General features: G+C 40.3%; 2 protein-coding genes across 7 annotated transcripts in view; both read right to left on the reverse strand.

The window, feature by feature from the left end:
• Nucleotides 1-5,990, reverse strand: part of LOC108241612 (multiple C2 and transmembrane domain-containing protein 2-like) — a 41,010-nt gene extending 35,020 nt beyond the window's left edge. For all 3 annotated transcript variants that reach the window (XM_017425899.3, XM_025007956.2, XM_017425898.3), the window contains exon 1: nt 5,841-5,990. The gene's annotated coding sequence lies outside the window, so the exon portion shown is untranslated. The remainder of the gene's footprint in view (nt 1-5,840) is intronic.
• A 2,117-nt stretch (nt 5,991-8,107) lies between these two features.
• LOC108241586 (myocyte-specific enhancer factor 2A) overlaps nt 8,108-17,361 on the reverse strand; it is a 42,091-nt gene continuing 32,837 nt past the window's right edge. For 3 of the 4 annotated variants that reach the window (XM_017425859.3, XM_017425862.3, XM_017425858.3), the window contains 6 exons: nt 15,950-16,084; nt 15,609-15,822; nt 13,900-14,063; nt 10,489-10,615; nt 9,341-9,443; nt 8,108-8,858 (listed from right to left, as the gene is read on the reverse strand). In XM_017425859.3, the coding sequence (XP_017281348.1) occupies nt 8,528-8,858; nt 9,341-9,443; nt 10,489-10,615; nt 13,900-14,063; nt 15,609-15,822; nt 15,950-16,084 (1,074 nt within the window). In that variant the 3' untranslated portion in view covers nt 8,108-8,527. Of the gene's footprint in view, nt 8,944-9,340; nt 9,444-10,488; nt 10,616-13,899; nt 14,064-15,608; nt 15,823-15,949; nt 16,085-17,361 lie in introns of all 4 variants that reach the window. The other variant, XM_037979643.1, reaches the window with a different exon arrangement.

The following is a 17,361-nucleotide window of genomic DNA, read 5'->3' on the forward strand; positions in this document are numbered from 1 at the left end:
AATCATCAAAATTAAACGAAATAAACATTTGAAATATATGAGTTTGTATGTAATGTATGAATATAATATACAAGTTTCACTTTTTAAATGGAATTACTGAAATCAATCTACTTTTTCATGATATTCTAATTTTATGACCAGCACCTGTACAGTAGTGAATGGGCGAGGCGCATTCTTTGATTAGGTCAGAGCTTTTATCTGCATTCTCTTCAAAATATTTCTCTGACAATGAATCAGCTTGAGGGCAGATGAGTCCTTCTTCACAGCTGCTGTCCTGAATGACATCTATACTGAAAATGCAAAGAACCTTTTGGTAAATGCTTGTTGACACTGATAAAAAGTGCAGCAAATTGACTGAAAAAACAAAAGCAAAGAACATGTTCGTCTGCCGTGGACGCACCTTCTCAGCTCTTTTCTCTGGTTTGTGCACGATCTGTCTTTGCACTTTGCATTGTTCACTGTGGGATGTTGTGTCTGCTTGTCGATCTCTTCATAGACAGCAACCATGCTTTTTTGTTTTTCAAATGTACTTCCTGCACATTGAACGCACAGCAACGCTCTCTGTGCTTGAAGCGTACAACCTTAATCCGAGACCTTCAATAATCCCCTAAATGTGTATTTTTATTTTAAACTTGTGCAAATAGAAATTTTAACACAACTTAGCAGCTTTAGCCTGTGCAGCTTTTATAAAAAAAACAATAACTTTCAAGTCCTGTACATTCAAACGTCTAACTCAGTTAAACCAATCTAATTGCTGCCATTTTGCGCAACTCTTCCAATAAAAGCCCAACTTTAAACCTCCTCTATGTTAGTTAGATTAGGAGTAACTGCTTCCAGTTCATTTCTGCAGGAAGCAGCTAGTTTCAGTTAAAGTTTTGACAGTTTTATTGTAAACTAACTGACCAGGAAGTTGCCTGCGAAGATAAGAGATATTTAGCGGCTGCCGAGTCACGTCATCTCATCAGCATTCAGTGAAGTCTAAATGGAGAAGTAAAAGTCACATTATTTCTGCTGAACACATTGCAACTTTCAGTCACATGATCATAAACAAGAGTGGCTCATTGATGCGTTTGAGAAGCAAAGTAAAACCTCTGTTTTCAAATCAGGCAGAAGGTAGGGGTTAGAGGTTGTATGTTTCAATATTCTAACTATGGAAAGCACGTTTATAATCCTAGAAATTTCATACAGAAAACAAAAAGGTGTTCACACAAAGAATCCTAACACGTTGGTGTTTTATTACGCAAACACTTTCTATGTGCTTATTTGTACCGAACATGTCAGCCTTGACATTACACAGCCACACTGTCCTTTGGAGTCTTTAAACAGCGCTCATATACATCAATAATTAACCCTCAATAGTGCTAATAACACTAACAACCATTTCATGATGCATGGAGCATAGTGGGAGCATGGAATGACCACACTGACCTCTGAGCTCAACGCTGGCCCACAGATTTGAGTTTTATGAGCTGATGTCTGTGAGAGTAAAATATTTAGCAACAGTCCAGAGCTCATAAACAGAGGGATGCTCGAACCGTGAAACAGATAAACAACCGGGTGGTCTCACAGCTGAGCGGGCAGGGATAATCACCCCGGACACGAGCGACAACTGGCCTACTGGAAGCAGCCTCAGATCCATTTTATCAAAGAAGAGAACTAAAGTTTTTTAAAATATAAGCTAATTTAATGGCTGGTTTTAGAGTAAACCTCTTTTCTGCACAAGTCAAACCCGACGGCATGTGAAGGCTGTGGAGCAAAGCCAGTCCAGGTTCTGGGAGGCCGTCCATCCTTCCTGCAGGCGGCCTCGTCCTGAAACTCATCGCACCAAACTCAACACGGGGGGCTTATCAGGTTCTCTTACGTCAAAAAAAAAAAAAAAAAAAAAAAGAGGACAAGTCGCCAAGATCACGGTAAAACAAACAGTGGGCGAGGCTGAGGGTTTGAGATGCCAAACAAATTTGACAAGAAGTTCAGTGATGTTGCTGGAATAACATCATTTACCAAAACACAGAACAGGTTGGGTCTGAAATGTCCAAAAAGTAAACAGCTTTTGTTGACTGTCGAAGATCTGAGCACAAACAGGACAAAGGATGAACAGAAATGGATGAACATTTAAACACGAGCAGAATCTGACTGTTCTTGCTGTTCAGTCCAGAAGTAAAACTAGAGGACAAACATAGAAATAACTGTTTATTTTGCAATGATTGAACGTTTGTTTTCTTTGGAGTCACCAGTTCCTCTGGAGATGCTGCTGGAGTTGCCCTGTCAGTTCCTGGACTCCCAGCTGCATCAGATCCGCTCGGAGATCAGACTAACTGGGTCGTACCATGTTTGTCAGCAGAGGGAGAAGTGAAAATGTAGCTTGTTTTGATTTCTTCTGTTTTCGGACCGGGTAAATAGTCTGTCACAGGTTACCATCTAGCACTACTTTCATCAGCTTTTGTTTTTTCTTTGTTAGTAACTTTTTAATTTGCTTATTTAATTTTTGTTTAATCCCATTTTGTGTCAAAATGGCCTGAGCAGCCACTACAAAAGTTTCCCTCTGGTCTTGTTGGTGCTTTAGCTTCTTATCTTGGTACCCGAGTTAAACATTTTGCTTTATTGACCTTTTTTATGGGCCCGAAGTGGAAAGGTATTTTGATTTTGATTTTTTTTTGTAAATAAATTAGATGTCATTTTTTTTCAAATGTTCTGTGTCTTTCTTACTGCTTCATGTGTTTCCTCCACACAGAAGGACGAATCAAAACAAATCTCCATTTGTTGTTTTCTGCTCATGGTCGAGGCAGCCACAGCAAGAAGCTGTGTCGACAACAACACGAGCCATCGCCTCCAAGATGAGGCGAACACTCATGGGAATGTTTCTAATCTGCTTACTGATTTATTGTAGCAATTGGTTTAGCAGATAATTAATATAGTGTGTCTTCTTTGGTTTTCAGTATTAGTAGAGGTTAGAACTTTGCTGATGATAAAAGTTGCCGATCGTTGCCAAACAGTGATCTTAAAACAGGTCGGTGCGTCTCCTTTGCACCACAGCAAAGCTCTAACTCAGAGCCAGTATATTTAGTTATGTTTCCATGTCGTCATTATATCGCACATTAATGGCAACCCCCCAGAGTGAAACGTCTTTCTGCGTGACTGCAAACATTGAACAATTTAACAAACAGTCCCGACTGACTATTTTCCAATTATTAAAAGATTTTGTACCTGCACGTTATATCACACTTATTTTTGAGGCAGAAGGCAAAAAAAAAAAAAAAGAAGACAATTCTTAAGGGCACAAATTTCACAAACTGTTCAACCAAAACAAGTTCCTTTGTCCTCCACTTGACAACTTTTCCAATTAAGCTCTTTAGTAATGACTTACTTGTGTATAAGCACTACTCTGTGCCTTTAAAACAGGCGCTAGTAAGAACAGACAAACGGCACAGAATAAATTGTGTCGTTTCAAGACGATGAGCACGACAAGACCTGGAAATCTGTTGCCTGAGTGTTTGTTGTGTGCAAACACGAAACTGCTTGACTAAAGTATAAATCAGTTTCAAATGAGTTAGAAAATAAATAAATCCAAAAAAAGTAGCATTTGATGAAGGAATGCATAACAAAAGGTCTCGTGTGATTTGCTTGGAGTATGTGTTGGGGATGACTCTCAGCTACTACCATGCTTCATTTTAACTAAATATCTGTAAAAGTGATGAAGTTAGAGCCAATTTTTGTCTTTGTAAAGGAGAACTTGCTGTGTGCAGCCATCTTGATGTGGGTTAGCTTCAAAGATTATCTAGTTGTAGTTGTTCACGGTGATAATGGGACGATAGTTCATCAAAGCAGTGTTTTTGGAAACTGTTCACTCAATAATTAGAATAAATACATAAATGAATTTCACTCGACCTCTTGGAGTACAGTTCCTTATGCTGCCCTGGCTTTAAACCTGGCAGCTCCATCCTTTAACTGTTATTGGATGTTTTCCCAGTAATGTATGGTATTTCGAGTTTCACCGTACCTGCAGACGCTGACGACGATGATATAAGAGGTAAAACATGTGTTAGTTATGCTGTGCTGCAAGTAAATTCAGGCGAGGCAGCCTGACACCTGAAAATGCCACACTAGCCCATCCCGAGGTTTGTTATTACAGGTAACAGAGCAGGCAGAAGCAAGCACTCACACTTCCAAGAAAAACCGTACATGCACACACATGTTCTGCTCTCATTCCCAAATGAAGTCCCTGCTTTGAGATAGAAACTACCTGGATGAAACGCCTCACAGACCACAGCTATCAATGATAGCATTTTAGAACGATACTAAGCTGCAGAAACGGCTTTTTCTGCAAAGACGCAGCAGGGGCATTGAGAGCTGAAAGCTGCTGAAGAAGCTGAAACTGAGTCTTTATACATAAAACCAGAACACTGGCTAAAAAAACTAAAAGAGAGCAAAACAGTACAAAACATGCTAGCAAAAAGGAACAAAACACTAGCTGAAACTAGCAAAACTGTAGCAAAAGCTAATAGGAGCAAAATACTGGCTAAAAGCATAAACAAACAAAACACTAGCTAAAATTAGCCAATGGCTAAAGCAAAAATTGGCAAAAGACCAGCTAAACCCAGCAAAATGGTAGCTAGAAGCTAACAGTAGCAAAAATGCTACCTAAAAGTTAGAAGTATTACAGTAGCTAAAAGCTGCAAAAGGCTAGCTAAGCAGAATGTCAGCTAAAAGCTAAAGTAGCATAAGAGGACAGAACCAGAGGGAGCAAATGTCAAAGAGTACAGTGTTTCTGAAGGAAATGGAAAGGTTTCGATTTATTTCTACGGGAAAAAATATTTGTAGATAAGAGTTAAATATTTTGAAAAGTATGAAAAGCAATAAAAACAATAATCTTCGCACTCATCTCCTGAAAGAGCTAAAGCAGCTGAATCAACATTTGCACAATTAATCCGTAGTTAAACATCAAAGCAGTCCGGATGAGTGCATCTTTTCAAAATGTTGAGCAGGCAGCATATGGAAACTGTACTGGCCCAGAGCTTTTAATCTGTGTTTCATCTGCATCCTAATTATCTGCAGAACACAAGGAAGAGCAGCTCCAAGCACTGCTGCAGGCTGCAGGCTGCAGCTGTGGACAGGTTTAAAACCTGATGTGTGTCTGCCTGGTTTTACCCCCCACCCCCTCAGCTGGTGGGCTATGTTGAGAAACACAGCATCGCTGCTCAGTCATGTCAGAACAAGAGCTGACGCTATTTCCTGAAACACTCTGAGAGCTTGTGGCTCCCACTAAGGGTTCTCTGCAGATATTGCGCAAAAGAAACATATAAAAAAATACAAGGTTCAAACTAGTTCATCACCTGGATACAAAACAAAACACATGAGCCTAAAACCGGAGAGGTGTCCAAATTCCTCCCAGGCAGGTCCAACATGTCCACAGCTCTATTAACTTTATTTATGACAGCTGCTCTTTCATTCAGTTTGTATGACGGGAGAAAATGTCTCATGAGTATCAGCTTGACTCTGTCCTCACCAGTGTCTCACCTTGGAGGACAAACCCATGTCTCAGAACAGCTCACAGAAACGACTTTTCTGGCAACCCGGCGACTTAATGGCAACCTGACGACTTACTTTCATCATAGTCTTCAGCTGTTACAACACGAAAAAAGGGCGAATTTCTGAGGCTTTTTCGATAGATTAGAAAGGACCGAGGAGGACACAATTAACAGCTAAAGTCAGTGGACAACCCAGCAGTCCACCAGGTGAAAGAGGACAGGCGCTCACCTGGTCTACTTCAGGTAACTTTTACACTTAACCCTTCGAGGAGATAAAGAAAAAAAAAAGGAAAAGAAAAAACAAATTAAATTTACCTTGTCGCGCGGCTCGAAACCTCCTCTGACGGCTTCTGGTTCACATCCCGGTTAATGAGCATCGTGAGACGTTCAGGGACGGGTCAGAACCTTGACTCCGTGCTTTTGCGGGTCCGACTTCCTCCTCCAACCCCTCAGCACCAAGAAAAAAAAATCAATAACAAAAACTAAAGCTGGGCGACGGAGCTTCCAAAATAAAAGCACTTCCTGTGAGCGCGCGCACCGGCAACTGTTACTGTAAGCGTCGTAAGCGCAGCTTGAAGAGCATTTCATAGTTTTTTAAAACTCAGTCCTTTAAAAAATATATAACATGTCACTAATGAATAGTTTGGAAAATACCAATTAATGTCGTAAAACTTTAGATACGTCGATGTGTAAACCAGCTTTTGTAATTTCAAAATAAAGTCCACAGCTTCCGGTAACCTTTCTCTCTCCATGAGGTCAGAAACACACTGTGCATCTGTTGTATGTTTGTCAGCTCTGAAAGATAGTTAATATAAAGGCTGAAGTATGTTTTCGTGAAATAATTTAAAAAATCAAAATACATTAGTGTAAATTAAAAAGTGTGTCAGCTTTATTTTCACTTACAAATAAAAGCGGCATGGTCATTTTGCAGCTGCGTCTAATAAAAGGTCCATTTGAGTTGAATATTGCAGGAAAATCCAGTGATATTTAGATCTCAGCACGGTAATGTTAGCTTGAATAAACAGGCATTTTTTACCCATCATAATGTTTGAAATTTGTGTCTTTTATATTTTTTTTTTTGCTACATTACTTTTCAGGACAGTTGGCTGTGGCTCAGAAAAACAAATCTTGTCCCTATTTTGTCTGAAAGAATCAGACAGATTCTCCCATTCAGTGTTTGGAATCCAGGTGAATTTTCTAAACCCAAGTTATTCATTATTTAGAATTACTATTTTACAACTGGCATAAGAAAGTTATACTTTTTTTTTGCCAAAGGCTACTGTAGTAGTAAAGCTGGTTGGTTTTAACTATTTTTAGACACATTACTTCACAAATAGATTTTTTTTCAAGCATCTGTTTCTAATTTCTTTCCTATTTAAGCCATCAGAGAGTTATTTCTTGTTTCAGTTCTCTAACACAACACCCTGACTCATTCAGTTCATCCTCAGTGAGCTACATGGTTCCGGTTTAAAGCAGGCTGTTGTAATATAAGACTCAGAAAACAGTCAGTAGGGTTTTTACTGCATGTTTCCACACTAACGAACACTCGTGTAAGATTTATTTATATTTTTCTAACTTTTAATTCCTTGTTTCACATATACTGTGCACTCTGTTAGGTTTTACAGCATCGTATCAGTCTGGTGCAACCAGTTAACGGAACTTCTTTCATTTCTTTTTAAAATTTTCTTTAAATGTCACCATTTCCGAAAGCCACGTTTGAGTCCTCTGCCTCTATTCTCCGACGTGCGGTGGTCGTCATAAACTATGAATAACATGAGAAAATGTTTCCTTCCTGTTAAAAACTTTCACTCCTTTCATTTCTGCAGTTCACCTCCATGACAGACGCCGTCATTAAAGGGGAGTTTCTGTGGTTACTCCTCTGCAGCTCGTGCTCGTTTCAAAACTTTGCACCAACCCACATGCTCCAGTATCTCAGTCCTGGTCTCTGCTTCTGTTGTTTCTCTAAAGCACTACATCTGATTGGGTCTAAGTGTTTATGGATCCATTAAAAGCAAGTTACATTTTTACCAGAGTCAAACAGCCATGTGACATGAATAGGGTTTTGTAGATTTATAAAAAAGCAGCTCTTCTGCTCTTTATTGTTAGCTGCTGTAATTTAGCTGCAGCTAAATCAGGTCGACTCCAAAAGTTAATCAGCTGAACATCCAGTGATCATTCCCTGAAAGTTTCATTTCAATTTGATAATCATCCAAAACCAAAACAGCTATCACTCTGCCTTCGCCTTTCAGCGGCTGGCAACAAACAGAAGTAATGTTAGGTCATGTTATCTAAAATGCATTCAATAGCAGATTCACTTTTAAACATATTTTTTGCAGCCGGTTTTCTAGACAAAACAGTTCGACCCAGAAGACCATCGACTATAAAGAAAAGGCCTCGCAAACGTGTCACCGATTCATGAGTTTGTACTTCCTGTAAAACCTGGCGGTGGTAAAATCTGTGTCGCTACACCAAATGTGATATTTGCTAAAGACACTACGTAGAAAACAATTCAAACGTGCACACAAGTGACAATGTCCTTCATATTAAGAGTCAGATGCAAATATATGAAGAATATACTGCTGTTACTGGTATAAATAAGTGTTTAATAAAGACAGGTTACAGACATGAGGATGTGGACGGAGTATTGCTTTAAACTGGAGTTTATTTATGGGTTTTTTTTCACCCTGAGTGGTTCAGAAATGAATTGGCTGACACCCAGTGGGAAACAACTACGAGCTCTTCTCTTGTTTTACCCAAAACATGACATCTGGATTCTCTGACAAATTCAAAGTGTTCAGAATTTGTGGAGCAAATCTTCTTAAAAAAAAAACAAAAAAAAACAAAAAAACTGATAAACAATAAAGGAATAGAGGAGAAACATAATTTAAAGAAGAGTGAGAGAGAAAAAAAAAAACGTGGGTACATTTGATGATTTTGTTTGCATAACAAGAGTCCCTGCTGTGTTTGTCCTGATCCCGAGGGGTTAATGTGAGCTTGGGTTTCTATGTCACCCAGCTGTCCATCCGCACTCGTTTTACCGACGGGCTCTCCCTGCCCTCGGACCGGCCCGCAGGGAGCGAGTGGAGGTCCAGGCGTCCCTGCTGCTGCTGCTCCTCCCGGTCGCTGCCGTCCTCGTGGGAGCTGCAGGAGGAGTTGACGCTGTCTGCAGGAGACCCGCCTACCTCTGCTCGGGTGGACGAGGCGGCGGAGGAGGGAGGATGAGGAGGATGGCTCGCATACGTCTGGCTGAGGTGGTTGCGTGGCGGCGAGATGGGCTCAGCTTTGATGTTGATGTTGTGGTTGGTGTTGATGGAGAGCGTGGCGCTTCCTGACCTGCGGACAGTGAGTGTGAGGCTGTGACTCTGGAGCGAAAGCGCCACCTGGTGGAGAAAGACTAACTTTCTCTTTTGGTATGATTCTGTAAGCAAGTAAGTGAAAAGCATAAATACAGCACCTTCCTTAGATTAAAAACTAAAAAATGTTTCACAGTAAAATAGTATTACAATCCAGTCTGCACTGTAATGTATAATGTTAGTAAAAATGAGGCAGCGCTGCCGTGAAAACAACTAGAACAGTTCCTGTTCTCACTGACCCAGAGGAAACAGTATCCAGATATTTTATAAAAAAACAAACTATTTGGCTGTAACATAGTTTTGGGTCGAATATATCAAAGGAACAATCTCCCTTATTGACTAATCTAGAATGTCAGACTTCCAAAAGAACCTGCTCAGATCTGTATTCTGGGGCCAGACCGTACAATGCTTTCCAAACAAAGAGTTTTCAAATCCATTCGGTCAGAAAACCTCGTCACTCACCCTAAAGAGCTGAGCTGGTGCTGCTCCCATGCTGCCATGGAGCCCAGAGAGGGGCCCGAGGCGGAGCTGAAGCCTAACATCTCTGCACTGCTCAGGGGGTAATCTGACAACGACAGGAGAGGGAGGTTTTATCACATGAGCTCTGACGCTTCAACATCGCTGAGATTCTAAAACACTGCTATGAAACCTTAATAATACTTTCATTATCACCGGCTACAACGTCTGATATTTAACTCTAATTTAGCAAATCTTTAAACACAAGTTTGCTTTAAAATAAGTTTGATTGCTCTGATTCTGTCAGTAAACAGTGAATTTAAAGCTGCCCTTTTAATCTTTTTAAACGTCTTGAGCTTTTTAAAATCCCATGCTGTTTATTTCTCTGTTTATTTGCCACTACAAAACCATATTTCTGTTTGCGATAATGCCACTCTCACTTTATTACGCACATGTGAATGTTTGTAAAGGTTTATGACTGGATACAAAAATATTTTGCAGCCACAGAGTAAAAGACTAGCTGGTCGATGACCCTCCTCTTCACCAACCTGACCGTACAGGTGAAGCTGCACCAGTCTGCAGCTGCTACATTTGTCTTAAACAGGACTTGGTCCAAACTTGACAAACACTCAACTTTATATGTTCTGCTTTGACCTCAGTTGGGCTTTAGTCTTAAATGTAACATGAGTGACCACTTTTATGGAAGATGAGACATAAATGACTGTAAAATACAGTTTTAACTCACTAGTGGTACTGTAAAAAGTGGTGTAGATAAGTTTTATTATATACTGTAGATACTGTTCAACTATTTTTATCACTCTCCCGCACTTTGCAGGGAACTAAGCAACGTCAACAATAACTGGTACTTTTCACACAAATAGACATAATCCAACAGATCTGCCTCTGACGTGACTTAAAGCTATGAAATATCTGATACACATACATATGCAGTCCTCTGAAACTCTTTATAAACATGATTAAAATACATATACTTACCCAATAGTATTATTTTGGTTATTATTCATAATTAGAATACAAAATACAAGACAATGAAATCCAATACATTAAACAAAGCAATACATTTCCTGCATATTATGGCCTTGCTGAGGTCAGCAGGAGGAAACACCATTCATAGATGACTAGCAGTCAGGTACCGTTGCTGTAGGCAGAGTTGATGCTGGAGTAGCCCAGACTCTGGTGAGGCAGGCTCAGTGTGGTGATGGAGACCACGGGTGTGGACAGAGGCTGACTGGACTGAGGGCTGCTCTGCCTCTGGTTACTCTACAAACAACAAAAAGAAACAAATATGAACTTTAGACTCAAATCTTCTCTGTTAAGGGCTTTGCTGTGAATAGAGCTGGTTAGACTGTGGGGCGAAACGGGACTTGTAATACCCAGATTCAACCACTAGATGTCAGCATACAATTATCTTCAATGTTGGAATCCAATTTGACTGACATGCTTCTTCTTTAATTATGTTTCTTTTCCTTTTTTTTTTTGCCTTGACCACAATGTCCCAAACTTCTAGGAAGTGCTCCTGAACTTGTTGCCCGTTGTAATCCTGTTCAGAAAAAGAGTCAGAAGTCCAACAAACATAAATAACAGAGTAGTTGGCTTTAAAAACTCCTAAAATACTTTTTTTTTTTTGAAGACAAAAATCTGACACTTAATTTGATTTAGTAAGCAGTTCTTCTAATGTGTTTTTATAATTAAGAATATAATCAGAACTGCTCCACAAAGCTGCAGCTGTTTTATGAGATGAAGCGTTTAAACACAACACAATGACAGAGAATATAAAAGGCAATGAAGTTGTAACGCGGCAGTGTTTTAAATTACAATGAAGCCCGTGAGGGTTCAGCTGACTTGATGTGTGTTTGCCTCTGTAACTCGATACGTCCCACAGCACTTAAAAGTTCTGTGTAGTTCCTCTCTGAGCTGCCGGCCCTCCAGCTAGATAATTTCAGCAATGACATCACCCCGAACGATGTGAACATACACACTCGTGCACACACACACACATAAACAACAGGTTTAACAACGCTGTATCACATTCTAAAAAAATACACCAGTCTGGAGATAGAGCTGTTTCTTGTGACTGCACAAATACATCATCTCAGTTCAGCTATCACTGCAATAAGGCTGACTCAACCCCACACACTCACACACACAAACCCTGTGAAAACAGCCGGACACACTCAGTTTTCATGTGTTTAAATTTAAAGAGGTAGTTCCTGTCTCTGAGCAGTGTGCATCGAGACAGAGAGAGAGAGAGGGGAAATGAAAGGCAGTTTCTAAATGATCAAACCGAGGAGCTGCTGTCTGAACACAAAATGACATCTCCCGATGCCATTAATGAAACAAACTCATTCAGTCCTCTGAGACGCCGCAGCCTCTTTCTGCTGCTTTTTAAACGTTACAGCTTCACACCAGAGTAAAACCGTGAAAAACTGTCATTCAACACCCGTGTGCCTAAGATGGGCCCGAAATCATCGAGGCTGCATTGACCGCACAGACGTTGGGAGGTTGTTACAACCGAGTTTGTGAATCCTAAAAACAAACACATCAAAAAACACAAATAATCACAACATGTTCATGCAATTATCACAATCTGTGTGAGGATGAAGTACAGCTAGAGGTAAGCAACAACAGGATTACACAATCTGATTATGATTCAGAGGGCTGTTTTTAAGGTAAAACTATTATTGATGCATTCATTAGTCATTATTTCGATGCCCTCCAACACACACACACACACACTCCTTTTCACTTTTAAAACAAAATATTTTTGTACTTCCATTCATATCCAGTGATCTTGTTATCTCATTTTTGTGTTCAGGTGCTTGTGTATTTTTATAAAATCGCAGTGAGTCCACACATCTGTATCCACGCAGCTGACTGGTGCAATTTCAGAGTAAAGCAGCAGATCAAAAATAAATACTCCCCATATAAAATGAGCCCAACGAGCGAGTTGATGATAGGTGCTGAATCAAATGATTTCCTCGGCACACAAACAAGCAGAGGAGGAACTTTAATGTGGATCAGTCATGGATGATACACCTCTACGGTGAACAAAGGCAACCCTGGCTGCTCTGTTTATAACTAATTAAGAAATGTTTACAGAGAAAAAAAATAAATAAAAAAAACACTAAAATGACATCCATTCTTCTCTAAAGAAGTACATCAGATTCCTGGAAACAACAGAAGCCGTGGTGGTCAGAGACATTAAAGCACAAAGAGGTATGAGTTTTTCATTGAAAAAAAGTGACTAAGTATTGGAAAAGTTAGGGGAAGGATGAATGTTGGTCACTTAGCGATCACTCATAACTACTTCAGGAGAAACAGAGTGATGAGAAATCCTGATGATTAACGGCGACGGGAGTGTTTATCACTTCACTCCCACAAGATTTCTAGGAAAACATCCGACTTTCTTCACCAAACGGAGAACAGAAGTTGTTAGCGGGTCGCCAAAAAAATATAAAAATGCCCACAAGAGTCAGGAGCTTCTGAGTTACACTGAAAAAAGAAAAACTTCCAGTTTTCAGTTCAATCCCTTCCTGTTTCATCATGTTTGAGAATCAAAGAGAAGAGCAAATAAATACCCATAAATACTCAACATAACATCAGATCTAAAAGCTTCATTATCTTTATTAATTCAAAAACTTTATACAGAAACATTTACAGCATTTGAGTGGTACTGTAAAGGATTTATCTGTGCCACAATTTTAAGAACAAAACATGAAAGGATATAAGTTTCCGTATCTGATTTAGAGGTTCTGAGTCAAAACTCGAGTGTTTTGAAGACTCCCTTTCCAACAAAACTTGTGATTTAGCAGATTACTGGAAATGACATCAGTCTTTTTGTGTAAGAAAGAAGGAATTATTTTAACCATGCATGCATGGCCCTAACACTGCAATAACTGTGTGTAACATTTGTGGTTGTGAATGAGGATGTAAAGACTTTGAGTTTGATGTGAGATATTGAACACAGGTTGCTGTTTGACTGAACCAACATGTGCATCGCAGAATAAATAAAACTGTCCTGCTGCGTTAATGCTTAGAGAAACTTTGGAGATGACTAAGAAACTTCAGGCTGATTCGTCTTGACTGTGTTTAGAGAACTCTTAGTCTTGTTTTTAGTCAAAGTGCAGTAATTGCACCTGTAAAACCAACAAGCACCAGTTTGAAACGCTGCCAAACCAGTTGTTCTGAAAAGTTTCTGAACTCACCCCCCTCCCGTCCGTGGTAGCTTTGTTTTTGTTTGGGAACAGCAGACCTTCAGGCCTGATTTCCTCATGAAATGTTCTGGTTTTTAATCAAGTCAAACTCCATCTTCAGATCACTTCCTCGTGCAACAAAAACACGCTAAAACAAACTTTACATTAGCATCGCTTAGCATCGCTTAGCATCATGTCAGAAGCAGGTGAGAAAGCGGTGACTGTGTGATCTTATTTTCACAAGTTTCCAAATCAACTGATCTGGTTTTAATAGATTAAAAAACAAACAACACCAGACATATCAATAATAACCTTTACGAAGACCTTTGACACAGTTAACGGCACACATACCAGCATCATTCGTTTGGAGTGAGGGAGGAGCACTCGGAGGTCGGTTTTGCGGCTGCTGGGGACCAGGCTGCTCCCCTGAGGGAGGAGAGGAGGAGGAGGAGGAGATTTTGGTGGCACGATCTTCCCCAAACTGCTCCCATCGCTCAAACCCATAAATCCATTCACTGAACACACAACAAAAGGGGAAAAGCAAGAGGATATGGTGCTGTGAAAAGAAAATCTCGACTGTCCTGCTGAAGACCTGAATGACTGATTCTGTGGAGCTGTGTGTGATTTTTCTAATAAAAATGAAATAAAACCTTCAACGTAACACATTCAGCAGGAACATGAACATGTGTAGACATTTGTTGGAAGCTGCTTTAAAACATCTTGTGTGTTGGATCCATTAAACCCACAGAGCTGACTACAGAGTGGACAAAGAGCGGGTCTATTTTATACAAGAGACAAGAAAAAGTTTCCATGTTCTCTCTCTTAACATTAGATAATGATGTAGTCGGGTCGCAGAGGCAGCAGGTCCAGGAGAGAAACCCAGACCTCCCTCTCCCCAGCGACACTCTCCAGCTCCTCCTGGGGGATCTCAAGGTGCTCCCAGACCAGAGAGGATACATGCTCCCTCTAGTGAGGGGGAGCATGAGGGATGATATTTAAAGATAGTTTGTTGCAAGGGTTGAAAAGCCAAATATGAATAAAAACACAAAGTGCCTGCACCAAATAATGCAGAGGAATATATGTCTAAACTGATCTGAAAACAGACCCAAAAAGCTATTTATCATCATCTAAATCAAACTCCTGCTTATTTAGAGTAATTTAAAAACTTCCTCTTCTACAGGAAATAACTCAAGTTTTAATGAAGAACAAATTTCTAAAGTCAGCCTTCTCAATCTGTGGGCCCCTACCCTGAGACTACAAACCCTGCTGCTAATTTAAAACATTGGGAGCTAATTACCAGGAGGAATCCAAAAAACAACAAAAAATAAAGAGTCCCTCAGACCCGTCAGAGCATGTTTATGAGATAAATACCAGCTGAGGATAAACAAACACATTTGTAGGTTTTTCTTCATGTTTTGTGTTCAAAAATCCCATGGAAGAAACCGTATGAACTATTTGTGTTTTTTACACTTTTCATTTAATTAGAGAAATGTCCAAAACTGGGAACGTTTCCGTTTCAGTTGCACAAACCAAAGAAGTCCAAGTCCTCTTGTTACTTTATTAGAAGTCACACAGTCAGACTGCTTTTTAAATTAAGCTCAATAAGCAAAAGAACTTCATAAATAAGACTCGTTGGACCGTTTGTCGATTCATTTTCTAAACCTGCTTGATCCTCTCAGTATCCAGCAGTGATTGGGAGACAGTTGGGGGGGGGGGCACAGCAGGGGGGCACAGCAGTCCATCACAGGGCCACACACACACACACAAACACAACTATGGACAGTTTAGAACTAACAATTACTCTGTCATGCATGTTTTTTTGACTGTGAGAGAAAAACCACGCCTGCACAGAGAGAAACATGCAAACACCAAGCACAGATGCTCCAGCCGGGAACCAAACCCAGGACCTTCTTGCTGGAACCCAACCGTGCGAACAAACAGCACCACCTTACAGCCCATGCAGCTCAGATTTGAAGTCTAGTGCATCTGAACTTTACTGTCACCCTACAAGTCCCTCTTGTAGAGCGTTAAAAACGTGTTTTCATACAGGCCACACAAACCTGGGTTTCCAGTGTTGGAAGGTCGTTGGGAGGAGTTTGTGTTTCTGTGGGGATGTGTGTGAGGAGAGGAGAGGAGCCCGCTGTCAGACAGAACTGCTGTGGCTGCAGCTAAAGCCTGGGAAGTCACTCCTCCTCCTCCTCCTCCTGCACCAGGACAGTAGGCTGTGCTGCCTGGTGCTGAATGCATGAAGTGCTGCTGTGGTTGACCTGTGGGCTGGAGGAAACAGCAAAAGGACACAACATGAGCTACGCAAGTACAAAATATGAGCATTGGAGTGTTATTTTGCGGAGAATAAAATCCGAGAAAACCAACAAAAATGTTTTTTTACGACGGAACTTACAAATTTATGACTCTTCATCATGTTGTCGAACTCCTCGTTGATCTTTTTGTATTTCTCCTCTGTACTCGGGGGGAGGATGTAGGAGGCCTCAGCATCCGGACTGTCACAAGCTCGGTGCTCCTTCTTATATAGAGCCTGTTGGTAAAAACAAAAACAAAAAACCCCAAGGGGTTCATTTAGAGGATAAAATCATAAACTCAACTGTAATTTGATCTATTAGAGTGGCTTGGATTTACCATCCGTGATCAAATTTTCAAGAGTTTAGTAAAAATTATTGAAAAGATCAGTCTGTCTTTGTTATGTTGTTTTGTTATGTGGCTGAAAAAAAAGGAAGGGCAACCAGCCACTGAGAAACTAGAAACCAAAAACTGAGCCCCAGGAGGCTACCAGTAAGTCGTTACTTCCCCAACACTGAGGCCACATTTGTGTTTCTGCAGCTGAACCCATGCTGGGCTGTATTTTATTTATTTTTAAGTTGTTGTTGTTCGTTTCTTAATGTGATGAAGATGAGGAAATGTGGCTCTGGTAAAAAGTTGTCGGTCACTTTGCAACATCACAACAGCTGCTCCTGTTAGGTTCTTCACACTGTCAGGCAGTCAGTTCTCCACTTTAATATCACAACTAATAAAGAAAAAAATATGCTGTGAAGCTTATCACAACCTGTTGTGGTCCAAATCTGACATGTCATACTCTTGATCTAGCACCATCATGACTTTAAAAGTTGAAGCTGTGTGAAACTGATAACACGCATGATTTAGCGAAGTTACTTTCCCACAAGCCCAGCTTTTAATTTTAGTTTAATCACACACGGGTCATGGAGGGGCTTTTTTGTATGTGCTTGTATGTGAAATGAAACAATACGGACAGTTACGATTAGTTAAACTCTCAAGTATATCCTGAAGTTGTATCTCGATTCACATACCTCCACTAAAAACCTCAATGGCAATAAATGGCATCTACTTTGATAAAAGCGTCAGTTTTTGTCCGCCCAGAATGTTTTCGTCCCGTTTGTTTGACATTTTGTCATCTCAGTACGGCATCAGTGGGCACTCAGCTCAAGACTTATCTGAGTGACAGAGGTCTTTGGTAAAAATAAGTCTAACCCCCCCTACACACACACACACACACACACACACACACACACACACACACACACCACTGTCTCAGAGGTGCATCAGCAGTGGATTAACTGGCTTTAAAGATAAACAACAAAGCTATGCCCTCTTTATCCACAGTATGTCTAAAACCAGGGTGGCTGGTGGACACAAATTTTTACCAGCCACTCAAATATTTTACCAGCCACTATTTTTTGTTGTGACAAAAAGTTATTTCATATGATGATGATGATCGACGCGGGTGGAAGCAGTTGTGGTGCCCTACAAGCTGAATACTCTTGAAAAACAGAAAATAAA

Source organism: Kryptolebias marmoratus, linkage group LG15 (genome assembly GCF_001649575.2).
Source record: "Kryptolebias marmoratus isolate JLee-2015 linkage group LG15, ASM164957v2, whole genome shotgun sequence".
Lineage (NCBI taxonomy): Eukaryota > Metazoa > Chordata > Actinopteri > Cyprinodontiformes > Rivulidae > Kryptolebias > Kryptolebias marmoratus.